General features: G+C 39.3%; 1 protein-coding gene across 9 annotated transcripts in view; it reads left to right on the forward strand.

The window, feature by feature from the left end:
* Window positions 1–1,770: 1,770 nt before the first annotated feature.
* Window positions 1,771–14,057, forward strand: part of FXR1 (FMR1 autosomal homolog 1) — a 57,125-nt gene continuing 44,838 nt past the window's right edge. For 7 of the 9 annotated variants that reach the window (XM_007116432.3, XM_007116433.4, XM_007116434.3 and 4 more), the window contains exon 1: window positions 1,941–2,030. In XM_007116432.3, the coding sequence (XP_007116494.1) occupies window positions 1,980–2,030 (51 nt within the window). In that variant the 5' untranslated portion in view covers window positions 1,941–1,979. Of the gene's footprint in view, window positions 1,789–1,831; window positions 2,031–14,057 lie in introns of those variants that run through there. The other 2 variants (XM_028491517.2, XM_007116431.4) reach the window with 2 other exon arrangements.

Consider the following 14,057-nt stretch of genomic DNA (forward strand, 5'->3'; position numbering starts at 1 on the left):
GTGGGAATGCAAATGGTGTGGCTGCTTTCGAAAAGAGTCTGGCAATTCCTCAAAAGCTTAAACATGGAGTTGCCATGAGTCAGCAATTCCAATTCCAAGTGTATACCCAAGAGCAGTTAAAAGATCTGTCTATACAATAACTTGTGCTGGAATCTTCGTATCGGCATTATTCCTAACAGCTAAAAAAGTGGAAACGAACCAACTGTCCATCAACAGATGAATGAATAAGTAAAATGATGTGGTATATCATACAACGGTATTTTTGATAATAAAAAGGAATGAATAGTGGTATATGCTACAACATGGCTGACTCTTGAAAACACTATGTCAACTGAAAGAAGCCAGTCATAAAAGACCACATATTATATAATTCCATTTGTATGAAATGTCTAGACTAGGCAAATCTATAGAGACAAAAAGCAGACTAGCGGTTGCCTAGGGCTTTGGGAGTTGGGGTGAAATAGGGAGTGACTATCAACAGGTAAAAGTGTTTCTTGGGAGAGTGGTGAAAATGTTCTCAAATTGATTGTGGAGATGATTGCACAACTCTGTGAATATACTAAAAACCATTGAACTGTACGCCTTAAATGGATGAATTGTATGGTACGTGAATTATATCTCAATAAAGCTGTTGGAAAAAAGCAAACTAGGGCATTATAGTTCTGAAGGATCATAAGATGGTATATAAAGTGTTGGACACGTGAAGCCCTTAGTAAATGGTGGCTATTACTCATTGATGGGTTAGTGTGTGCGTTTTCCTCACAATGATGAACATTTTATAAAGAACATTCTGTACATAGCAATATGGTGCACTTTTGAAGCCTCCATTTCCTTTCTTAACCTTTGGAGATGTAGCAAGTGCTGATGGAACGTTACGTACATTTTTAAAGGACCTCCCTCCCCCCGCCCCCTTTCCCCAGAAAGACTAGGGGCTAGGCCAGTGCGCATTTCCTTGAGGCAGTAGAGTGCCAGCAAAGCATCCTTTTCCAGAGTTTTTCTGTCAAAACGGTAAGACAACACACAGAAAATAATACTTCCACTATTGTTTCCAAAGGTCTTGCTTTGGGAAAAACTTTTATTGTTAAAACAAATATTCAAAGTATCTGCCTCATAACGCTTACGGTATTGCTGTAGGTTCTGGTAGAAAAGCCAAATTGGTTCTGCTCTGATCCTGTTTCTGAAAGTTCGCGTGCACTGCAGCAGGGGAAAACTTGCTCTCCCTCTCTCTGGTTTCCCTGATTACCTTCTAACAATGATATTACCCCCTACATTTTGCTGCGGCTTGTGAACACAGCTAAGTTGAACTGGACGTACTTAGTTTGACTTTTTAAACAGCTAAAGTGGTAACAGGTGGGGAGAGAGCTGGGCCGAACTGTGTGGAGTCAGGAGGAGGCCACCGATTTTTTTTTTTAAGACCGAGGCGAGAGAATTTAGAGCCCATTGTATGTCCATTTTTAGGTTCCCTCTTTTCCCCAAAGTTTGTGCCAGTGGGCGTCTGAAGCCCCCAGAATGGGGGCTTCTCTGGGTGGGGAAGCTACTTCAGGGCTACCAGCACCTCAAGGAAGTTTCAGGGCAGGATGCCCGAAACCGGCAGAACGCAGAGGCGAGGGGCAAGCAGCGCCTTCCCGGCCAGTTCAGTCCCGGCTGGCTGGAGGCCCGGACATCCTGGGGCTGGTAAGCTGCGGGCACTGGGGGGCGGGGACGTAGGGGCGGGTCAACAAGGTCGGGCGATTGTGTCGGGAGGCGAACAGGACGTTGCGGCGGCGGGCGGAGCCGGGGTCTAGTGATGTAAGGAGCGGGGGGATCCCACTGGGAGAATCACAACTGAGCGGTGAGACCCCAGGGGTGTGGGGCGGGGGATCCCAGTCCCCACCCCGTTTTCCCCGTCCCTCCCCCTGCCTCCTTCACGCCCCTCCCCCTCCTCCTCTCTGGTTGGAAAGTTTCTAGAATCTCTTCCCAGCGGCCTTTGCGGTTCCAACATGGCGGAGCTGACGGTGGAGGTTCGCGGCTCCAACGGGGCTTTCTACAAGGTACCGACCCTTTTGCCGCCTTGTCGGGTCTTCTGGGGGCTCGGGCAGGTTTGAGGGAGGGTTGGTGGTCCTGGAGAGTGAGGTTTGGGGTCGAAGAGGGCGGCTAGGCCAAAACCCGAGGCCTCTAGGTTCACCGCTTCTCCCCCCTCCACCCGCGGTTTAACGGTCTCGGGGGCCCTGGCTCCGTTATGTTTTGAAACAACACGTCGGATATCTTTTGCTATTCCTGTTTATGAATCTTCTTCTTGGATGCTCGTGTGGTCCTTGGCGGGCCGGTGAGGAGAAGCCGAATGGCGGCAGGGAGCTCCCTGGGAGCAGGCCCGAGCTCCGGGAGGTTGGGGGCAGTCGTGAAAGGAGGTGGTGGGATTGTGTGGTCACAGCCGCTCCCCCGCCCCTCGGACTGGGCCGAGCGGGAGCGCCTCGGCCCGCTGCTCCGACCCCTCCCCACCCCCTTGGGGGGGGGGCGCCTCGCGGAATCTTAGGAATTCACCTTTGTACTAGGGTTTCGGGCTAATAAACTTCAGTGTCTGAAGGGGGAGTGGGTGCCGGATTGAGGGTTAGGATCGAAGAGAAAACTAGAAAATCTTGAAATGTGGCGGGTAGAAATATATTTTGCGGCCTGGGAAATTGGGCGGCGCCTTAGCTCCTCTATTACGGAAGAAAAGGCGAGAGTTCTAGGCTTTAAGATTTAAAATGTGAAATGGATTAAGGAGACACAGGTGGGGAGGTGACTAGTTTCTTTATCAGTTACCCAGTGTTTTGGGAAGGTGTTGACACCCCCCGAGGTTTTTTGTTTCCATCGGGTGGAAGGAGGTGCATTGCTGTGGGATCGGGTCTGGAAAACGGAAGAGGAATTCGGGAGTAGAAGAATTTAGTAGGGGCTTCCAGTGTATGGGTGACATAGATGAAAATGAAATCCTTACAGTTTAGTTTTGCCATTATAACGGTCCTTTCTCCCGATTCTCCCTTTCTCCCAAAGTATGCCACGAGGGTACAAGATCAATACAAAATCTCCCCAGCTGTTGTCTGTCAGTCAATCTCACTAAGCCAGCATCTCAAATGTTTGAGAGTCCTGGCTATTTTTATGAAGGGCCTTCTCCTAATAACAGGAGTAGTATTGTGAGTACGCAGAATGTATTCTCACTGGGTTTCGTTTCAGCGTGCCTTTTATCCCGCACAGAATTTTATTTTACTAGGTGGTCGTAATTCCTATTTTCAGCGTTGCTTTTCCTTTCCTAGTTTACTAATTAGCTATGTGGAATTGGTTTAGCTATCACGTGGTAATAGCATGGTGGGGAATCACAGTTGGCGTCTGAAGGATCTCTAAGCATTTACAAGTTTAAATCTTAGGTGGTTAGCATGAAGTAAAAACAGGAACTGCTTGGTGGAAAGGAGTCCTTTAACGTGTGAATTGTTACATTATCAGTCTAGGTTTACAACTAGGTGTCAGAGGAAAGACTTGAGTAAAATTTGAGTAGATAATTAACTTCTGTTATTTCTTTTTTTCTTTGATGTGGACCATTTTTTAAAAGTCTTTATTGAATTTGTTAAAACTCTTGCTTCTGTTTTATGTTTTGGTTTTTTTGGCTGAGAGGCATGTGGGATCTTAGTTCCCCTACCAGAGATCCAGGCCATACCCCCCCGCATGGAAGGCGAAGTCTTAACCACTGCACTTCCACGGAAGTCCCCTTCTGTTCTTAAACCTAATGGTTGCCTTCTCTGAACGACTGCAGATACAGTTGTGGCACAATGCACAAAGAATGGGCTTATACTTTTTCCTGTCAAGGGTAGATAACGTTCATCATATTTGTATCACTTTTACTATTTGGCTATTCAATTCTTGTGTAATGGAGGTATGCATTTTTTCCTGGCATGTCGAAATACAGAAAAGATTATTTTGCCTTAACAAATTATTTTCAGCATGTTGATGGTAGATACAACACCATTTCTTTTTATCCAAGTATATTTTATTTATGTTGTTTACCTGCTATACATTTACTTTTTTTTTTAATTTATAAGGTTGAATAATAAGATCATCAGTTTGAATGTTTTAGTAAAGATTGTTTACCATCTTACTTTGGTTTCCCAAAGTTTTTTTGTTGTTTTATTTTGCTTTTGTCAATTCACGGATCAAATGCTCCCATTTTGGAACTCCAAAGTATTTGTTGTTGATACCTATCCATACTCTACAAAATCTGCTTAATTCTTAGACTTTGATTCCATTACCCATTTTTGCCTAACAAAGTAAAGTAAGGTGGTTTTTTGGCAGAGGTTGGGAAGGACCCTAGTCACGTTGTCTCTACTGAGATAGCACTTGAACGTTTGGAATTTTATGTCCTGCCATAATCCATTTGTACATGCACTTTATGGAAACTACGGTCTTCCAGCTCTGGAAGAGTGAGCATGATGAAGTGGAAGGAGCCCTGCATTTGAAGTTAAACACATGGGAATTCTAGGTCTGTACATACTTCAGCTTACTTAACATTGTCTAGCATTGCACCCTTGACCAAATATCCCTGGGCTATAGTCTTTTGTATAAAATGAGGCTTTTGAAGTAGTTCAGTAGTCTGCAGTATTTTTTTATCCCATGAAACTGTCCGCTTGGAAAAAAATTGGCTCACCGAAGAAGCAGTTTTATTAATTTTAATTACATGAATTTTTGAGATTAATTTGCATATGGTAAAGTGCATCTTTTTTGACATACAATTATGTGAGCTTTGATAAATGCTAACAGTTGTGTAACCACTACCACTAGCATGGAGGGATAGAATAGTTCCACCATCCCCTTAATTTCTATCCTGCCCCTTTGCAGTCATCCTCTCTCCACACCCCCAGAACCTGGGGTGGTTTCTGTCCCCATAGTTTTGCCTTTTCCAGAATGTCCTAAACATAGAATCATACAGAATACTGTGTAGAGTTTTCAGTTTGGCTTTTGTTTAGTGTGGAAGTAATTTTATTTTAAGTAATTTTTTTTAATTTAAAAAATAATACATGGTCGGTGAGGGATTTTAGAAACTATCAGAAAAAAACAAGTTGCCTTGAGATAACAGCAGGTAACATTTTGGTGTATTTTTTTCTTTCAGTGGTGGTTTTCAGTATTACAGGTGATTGTGATTTTCCTCCTCATTTTCTCCCCTTTTCTCTGCCCTGCCCTCCCCCAACACACTTGGCTGTAAATGCGAATTGCCATTGAAGAATTTCAAAGTTATGGGATTAGTAGCCAGTATCATCATGCTTGAGGCAGTGCGCTGTAGACATTGGTTAAAGATTTTTAGTGGAACTGAAACTTCATTGCACAAAATAATTGGAACTGGTGAAGAAGATTCAACCCCAAAATAGGATAGTTTCTTTTTTCCCCCCAAACATTTACACAAATGATTGCATACTAAATACTTTGTTCTGCATTCTGCGCTTTTTACTTAACAGTGGATCTGCGGTAGTTAAAGACATAAAAACTTGATATATTCTTGTTTGAAGCCATATAACTCTGTAGGGGTTGGGAAGAATGGGAAATATGGTAATTAAGCACTTGATGCGGGATGTAATTTTATATAAAAATTCGCTTTTATAGTCTTTTTTATCTGGAGTGCGGCATCATAGGGTTTATACTACTGGTCATTTAAGATGCCTTTTTTCTTTTTGTTTCCTTTTTAAAGCTTTCAGATGGAATTTACATTCTCTGATAGTGTATTTAGAGTTGTGTAACCATTACCACAATCTTATTTTAGAACATTTTCATTAACCCCAAAAAAGCCTTGTGCCCATTTGGGGTCATTAAAGTGCTTTTAAACTGATGTATATCATCTTAAGCTTTGTAATAGCATTGCAGCTTGCATAGCCGTGAGCAGAATATAATTTTAAATAGAAGTTGAAAGTAAGTCACTCAGTTTCTGGCTCTTGGAGAGGAAAGTTTCCATGGTGTTCCAAGGAAATGTGTGATCTTTAAGATGGCTGAATGAATTTTCAGGCCTTCTCTGTAGAAGATAGAATTACTTTTAGAGCTCCGTGATTTCTGTGGTTTGTTTGTTTGTTTGTTTGTTTTGTGGTACGCGGGCCTCTCACTGTTGTGGCCTTTCCCGTTGCGGAGCACAGGCTCCGGACACACAGGCTCAGTGGCCATGGCTCGCGGGCCCAGCCGCTCCGCGGCATGTGGGATCTTCCCGGACCGGGGCACGAACCCGTGTCCCCTGCATCGGGGGTGGATTCTCAACCACTGCGCCACCAGGGAAGCCCGATTTCTGGTTTTGACTGTGTAATTGATCAACTACAGAACATTTTAAAGTGCTATAATATTTGCAAAATTTCCTTTTTGCTTTAGTTTAATATTTAAATGAAATTTGAGAGTAATTAAATCATGCAATAGGTTTATTATCGCTAATGATGATGGTCTGTAGAGTTACAGTAAAGGAGTTGTGTTTTGAAAATGTACTGACTTCAAGTTAGTGTAGAATATTGTTGATTTCTTTGTGGAGATTAGTAATTGAGGAAAAGATGGTTGCTCTCTTACTGGGGACACTATTAAGTTAAGAACATACAGTTCCAGATGTTTTGAAGCTATTGTTAGTTGTACATGTTTTAAAATGCAGTTTTTTAAATATGTAAAAGAACTAGGATTTAACTAAGTGAAAAAGCCACTTAATTTTTTTTTTTTTTTTTTTTTTTTTTTTGCGGTATGCAGGCCTCTCACTGTTGTGGCCTCTCTTGTTGGGGAGCACAGGCTCCAGACGCACAGGCTCATTGGCCATGGCTCACGGGTCTAGCCGCTCCACGGCATGTGGGATCTTCCCGGACCGGGGCACGAACCCGTGTCCCCTGCATCGGCAGGTGGACTCTCAACCACTGCGCCACCAGGGAAGCCCCACTTAATTTTTAAAAATTAAATTTAAATACTTTTCCTGTGAAGTTTTGTTTTTGTATTATAAGAACAATATGTAATTAATGAAAAATTTGAAAACACAAAAGCAAAGAAAGAAAACTAATCTTGGCACTTCCGTGGTGGCGCAGTGGTTAAGAATCCACCTGCCAATGCAGGGGACACGAGTTTGAACCCTGGTCCAGGAAGATCCCACATGCTGCACCATAACTACTGAGCCTGCACTCTAGAGCCCGCGAGCCGTAACTACTGAGCCCATGTGCCACAACTACTGAAGCCCACGCACCTAGAGCCTGTGCTCCGCAACAAGAGAAGCCACTGCAATGAGAAGCCTGCACACTGCAACTAGAGGAAGCCCGCGTGCAGCAATGAAGACCCAACACAACCAAAAATAAATAAATAAATTTATTTAAAAAACCAAACAAATTGTAATCTTACCTATCTAGAGAATTTATTGTCAAGGCCTTGACTTTACTTACAGAAAACATACTTTTTTCCATATTTTTCTTTCTGTGCACTTTTATATTTTTTTATCATCAGATATTTTTGTGTATTCTGTGAGTAAAATAGTTTACTATTATCTGTTTACTATTATTATCTGTTGTTTACTGTGTATTCTTTGAGGCTTGTACATGTATTTCCTGATTTTGTTCTCTCAGGGACTGCATGACATATGTGTTTTTATCCTCATTTTACATATTAGGAAACTGACAATAATGATTAAATAACGTCCCAGGGCTTCCCTGGTGGCGCAGTGGTTGAGAGTCCGCCTGCCGATGCAAGGGACACGGGTTCGTGCCCTGGTCCGGGAAGATCCCACATGCCGCGGAGCGGCTAAGCCCGTGAGCCATGGCCGCTGAGCCTGTGCGTCCGGAGCCTGTGCTCCGCAATGGGAGAGGCCACAACGGCGAGAGGCCCGCGTACCGCAAAAAAAAAAAAAAAAAAATAACGTCCCAATTACACTGTAGCTGAAATGAGATTTAACGCCAGGACTTCTCACTTCCAGTTGCCTAGTTCAGCATAGCATGAGAGGTTCGCCAAAGGAAATCTCATGGCAGTAAGCTTATGTTTTAGCTAGGAAGACAAGGCAGACACTTGACTGGATAATAACTTAGGAACTGAATCCTCTACCACAGTGTTAAGGATGTAGCAAACTTGCTTTTTTGTAGTTGAAGAGTAGTATGCATTCTATGATTGACCCCTAATTCTCGTACTGGCTAGTTTGTGAGGGCTTAGGTTTTTCATCCGCAGTATGAGGCACTTGGATTTCTTTTGACAATTTATCAAGTGGTGGAATCTGCTAGGTTGTTAGTTCACTAAGGTCCTATCTAGCTCTAACAACAATAACAGCTATTATCTATTGAGCACTCAGACTATCAGACTGTGTAGGTACTTTACATGAATTTATCTTACTTAGTCCTCTCAGTCACAGTGAAAGAGAGAATGTTATCCCAGTTGAGGAAACTCAGGCTAAGCGAATCTGTCCATAAAATTAATAGGCTGATTCAAGATTCATAATGATATTTTGGACTTGCAGAGAGCCTGATCTCTAAGCATTATGTGATTTTTTTTTCCCAAGTACGAATATATGGCTTATCAAATTATTAATTATAAATTATTCTGATGAATACAGTGGGAGTCGAGAGGACTGAATTGGGAGGATTCCTGGAGAAATGATTTGAGCTTTGCTTCACATTACAGAAATCTGCCCTCTCCGATGGTAGCCACTCATCATGGGGCTGAAATATACTAGCCTGAATTGAGATGTGCTTTAATTGTAAAAGTTATACTAGATTTCAAAGACTTAGTATGAAAAAAGGAATGTAAGACTGCAGTTTTAAAATTTTGATTACATGTTGAAATAATATTTTGGATATATAGGGTTAAAATTATTAAAATTAACTTCACCTGTTTCTTTTTACTTATTTTAATATACTTAGAAATTTTAAAACGAGATATATGGCTCAAATTATAATTTGTGCTGGATAGTTGTGATTTATACCACCCTTAATTGTTAGCTTTATAGTGTTTGTTATGTGTAAGGTATTTTGGAAAATGTTTGAAATTCTTTTTTATATATGTATATGTATGAAACGTCCTGTTCAAATTTTAAGGTGTGGCACAGTAGTTATCAAAAGTCTAGAGAAAATTCTTTGGCAGATGTTTAGCTAATAGTAGTAAATTCTATTGTGATGCTGGTGTAAAATTTTCTAGGACCAAATCTAAATTTTCTAGGACCAAATAAAGAATAGCTTGAGCAAAACAAAATTAAGCAATGCAAAGCGTTACTTTTGTTAATCTGAACATGTAATATCTATTTACACATACAACAGTCTCTTCAATTTATTTTCCTTACATTAAAGAGGCTGATAGCCATGGCAAAATTGAACCAAAGTTAAATCTAAGTTAAATGTTAGTTGTTATAACTTGTCTTCCATACTCTAGCCTCAGCATTTTTTGCTTAGCTTTTTTGGGAGCATGAGTAGAGGTATCCCCAGTAATAACTATGAAATTTATAGTTGTTGTTGGTAAAGCAACATGGCATTTCCCTGTCAGTATTTCTTCAGAATCAGGAATCTCATCTTTTGGGTTCCTATCTCCGTGCCTTTCTTATTCTGGCTAATTAATAATAGTAAAACTTCTTGGGACTTCCTTGGTGGTCCAGTGTTTAAGACTCTGCACTCCCAATGCAGGGGGCAGGGGTTCAGTCCTTGCTCTGGGAACTAAGATTCTGATGTTGCACAGCATGGCCGGAAAAAAAAAAAAAAAAAGTAGAACTTTTCTTGTTTCATAGCTTTTTGCTTTAATAGTTTTCCAGGTTATTTTCAAGTCTTAAGTTTTCCAGTGACTTGATATGTGTAGTTAGTTCATTAGTAGATCTTCAGTACATATTTGTTGAATGAACAAATGGATCAGTCATTCTTGGTTTCTGGACACTCTTTTGACTTGTTAATATTCGTATAAATGCATATATACAAAACTAAATTATTTCTGATTTTGATTCAAACTGAACTTAATTTTTTTTTTGAGGGGTTATACATTGATCCTGGTCAAGCTCAGATAAGTTCCAGAACTTTATGCATATATAGAATTACAGAGAACTTCAACTCAACTCTTGGCAACAGGAAAGTCATTATAGTTTTGTGTGGGCATTTGAAACCTCTGAGTCTTTCTATTTCAGGAACTGTTGGATATTATAAACTTGTGAAATTAATAAGCCAAGAAAATTACTAGTATGTAAGCATTAGTATATATTTATGTATTCTTATGAAATCCTCACATTTTCATTGTCATTTTTTATTCAGAACAGTTAAATGTTCAGTACTAAGGGATGCTGAAGGCTTGCCTTGAGTAAGTTTTTTCCTTAAAAGAACATATTTCATAATGATGCAATAATTTCTGTAATACATAATGTAATTAGTAAATTTGTGGATTTTATTTGTAGAACATGTGTCCATTGATTTGAAATAATTTCCAGACATAGATGTAGGTCCTTTAAAAAAAGTGTATTGTTTGAAGTTAAGAAAATTTTTGATTGCAGCAGTTTTGAATGTGCTCGTTACTGGAATCAAATAACAACCCAGATCTTCTAGGTGTTGTATGTAAACATCAAACAAATGAGTTTATTACTTAGAATGTGGATTTGAGATCACTAGAGATGGAAAAATTAAAAAGATGTGGGAAGTGGTAATGTGTATATATATGTGCTGTGTGGAAATAGTGCTGATTGACAGATTATTAAAGATAATCTCAACTCTTTAAAAATATTTATACATGCAAGTGTATAATTTTATACATATGTATAAGCATATACAGACTTGCTTTATTGTACATTTTTTTCTTTTTTTTCTTTTTCCCTTGGTTTCCCTTCTCCACGTGATCTCTCATTCACAATCCATTTAGGTAGCCTGTTTATAGCCAAGTATACATCGTACCAGATTTTTCTTCATACTCATAGAATGTACATAGATAAACATTCAGATACAAACATAGGTGTTTTTCAATATTGCTCTGTAAAAATAAGGTAATCTACATCTTGGCCATTTTCTGTTGGAGTGTAATTTATTTTTTAATGGTTACATATTTCACCATAAGAATTACTGTGAAATCCAGCCATTCCCCAGTTAATAGACACTTTGTTTTCAGTTTTTTGCTGCTCCATGTGTGTTTCCATTGGATAGGTTTCAAAGAGCAAGATAGCTTGGTGGAAGGGAACTTTTACCTGTTAACTCTAATAAATGTTAACAGATTACATTCCGAAAGGCTTAACACTTTGTATTTTCTCAATTGATGAATGTCAGCTTTTTTTTTCTAACATCCTTGCCAGAAATAGGCATTATAATCTTTGATTTTTGTGAATCTCTTGGATGTAAAGATTGCAACTTTGATTTGCAAATCGCCACATGTGAATTTTAATGTTTGTTGGCCATTTGGATTTGCCTTTCCATAAGTCACTTGTTTTTCCCCATTTTCCTTCTGGGATGTCCTTTTTTGCTTTTTGAGATTTCTTAGGACTCAATATATGAATACCCCCTCCCCATCTATAATTTGTTAACTCTCTGGTATCCCTGGCCATAGAGAAGTTCTGATTTTTACATACTGAAGTATTTTTTCCCTGTTAAGGGTTCAGCGTTTCCAGCTTGGTTAAGACATCCTGTGTCCAGATTATACATACAGTTCCTTAGGTTTTCTTAAAGTGTTTTATTTGTTTATTTCATATTTACTACATCAAGTCTTATTTTGAATATCATAGGCAGTTGTGCTAGCACCATGTATTATTAAATAATCTCTGTTTTGAAGTTTTTTTGTTGTTGTTTCATTTTTGTTTGCACATGGGGAAATTACGTACTGTTCTCATCAGCCAGCTCTTCCTCACTTCTAGGATTGGGATGGGAGGAAGTCCACCATCTAGGAGAGCTGGGTCCCATTCAGGGTTGATAGAACCTTCTGAGAATTGCTCCAGAAAGTCTCTAGGGTACTCTGGGAAGACCATAAAGAGTTCCTAAAGGAGGATATTGTGACTTGCTTTTGGGCAAGTAAAGCCAGTTAAAAGAGTCTTATTTTCCTTACTTTACTGCTCTGGGCCCTCTCTTTTACCTACTGCGTAGTAAGTAGTGGATCTGAGACCAGTCTTAACAGTAAAACCAGTATATTGTATTGCTCAGTAAGTGTTTTTTTCCCTTTCCCTAATAAGGAGTTCTTTCTGTATCTGTTAACTGTATACACAGTCCAGAAACATAAAGTGTTTATTAAATTCTTTAAATTACTTGACATAAAAGTTCCAGGAAGATTAACCGTAGTATTTTTGGGGGGAGAAGGAGTAGCTTTAAGTACTCTTGGCACACCTTTGAGTGCCTAGGAATTACCTTAGTAAAAGAAGCTTCAACTCCTTCAGTTTGCAGACTGAGACTGGTGTAAAATTGCTTAGGTCTGGGAGTCCTTAAGTCAGTTTTCTCAACCTAATAGTTTCTCATCTGAATTATAAAGCAGAGGAACACCGTTTTCTCAATTCTTCCAAGGATTGTGCATGGCTAGTACTATTTTTGATGCATGGGAGAGAAGTTCATTACACACAATGAATGACTTAGTGATTGGGCTGTATTTTCGTAGAACCCTGATTAAGAAATAGTTTGCTGTATTCGCTTTTCTCTTTTTTTTTAATCCTGTAAAATGGATCATACATTTATAGAGTGCAAAAGCAGGACAGCAGATGATTCTGACTGTTGACATGTTGATTGATTTTAGGTATAAAAGTAAGCCATGGGTGGAGATGGAAGTTGGGTTTTAGAGTCCAGGGAACAGGTTATTTTTCCATATGTAGATTTGGGAAATCAGTGGAAGAGCCATACAATTTCATTGTATTTAAAATGGCATCAGTTGTAAGAGGCACTAAAAAAGAAATGTTGCCAATTGATCTATGAGTGGTAGTTTTATCTTTTAAAATTCTTTTGTATATCACCTGAAAGATTATCTTTAAACATTTGCATACATAATGAAAGTAGAAGCAAAATAAATTTTAATGGTTACATATTTCACCATAAGAATTACTGTGAAATCCAGCCATTCCCCAGTTAATAGACACTTTGTTTTCAGTTTTTTGAAAACTGAAACATTTTAGGTCAGATGATTGTGTTTCTGCTCACAATATCTTCCTCAGTGCCATGGAGAGCATTGATGTTGCAAGCATACTTTAAAAGAGCTCTCCTCCATTATCTCCAGGATTTTCTTCCAAGAATTTTCACCCACTCTGCAAGTTTTGATGCTGGTGCTTTCTTGATTTTATCAGAAGGTGTTAACAGAACAACCTTCTGGTAAGAAACCTAAATCCTTCCTAAAATGGTACTTCATTGGTTTGCTGAATGAACTATTGAGGGGTTGCAATCAAGTACCACAGAAAATTGCAAGCAAACCAAGTTTGAGCATGCTTAACAGTGACATTTATATCCTGGCAGCCATTCAGCTATTGGCTATTCTAAGATGCCATCAATTGTAGGAAGCATCCTGATTGCAGGGATGCAAAATTGTTAGAATTGATGGGCTGGGAAAGTAGACTGGGGCCAGAGAATGAATCACAAAACAAACTGATAATTGATCAAAGAATAACAAGTCATCATCCATTTTGTCAGTTCTTGAAAAACAAAAACCTGAGGCGAATTTTGCGTAAATTATGCTATTAACTTTTCTTTTCTCATGTGTTATATTTTTGTAGTTACATTTATCCACAGTAGCAAATTTTAACTGTGGAGTTTGGGAAAATGGAGAGTTTACCCAGTCAGAGGAAAGGCCCTACAGGATCTAGCAAACTGATTCCAGTGCCTCTTAATGTACTGAGAATTTATTTTAAACAGTTTATTTTTATTTATTTTTTAAAATTTTATTTTATTGAAGTATAGTTGATTTACAATGCGTTTCTGCTGTACAGCAAAGTGATTCGGTTATGCGTATATATATTTTTCATATTCTTTTCCATTATGGTTTATCACAGGATATTGGATATAGTTCCCTGTACTGTACAGTAGGACCTTGTTGTTTATCCATTTTGTATAAAATAGTTTGCATCTGCTAATGTCAAACTCCCAATCCATCCCTCCCCCACCCCCCTCCCCCTTTGCAACCACAAGTCTGTTCTCTGTGTCAATCAGTTTATTTTTAGA

The sequence above is a fragment of the Physeter macrocephalus genome, chromosome 1 (assembly GCF_002837175.3).
Source record: "Physeter macrocephalus isolate SW-GA chromosome 1, ASM283717v5, whole genome shotgun sequence".
Taxonomy (NCBI): Eukaryota; Metazoa; Chordata; class Mammalia; order Artiodactyla; family Physeteridae; genus Physeter; species Physeter macrocephalus.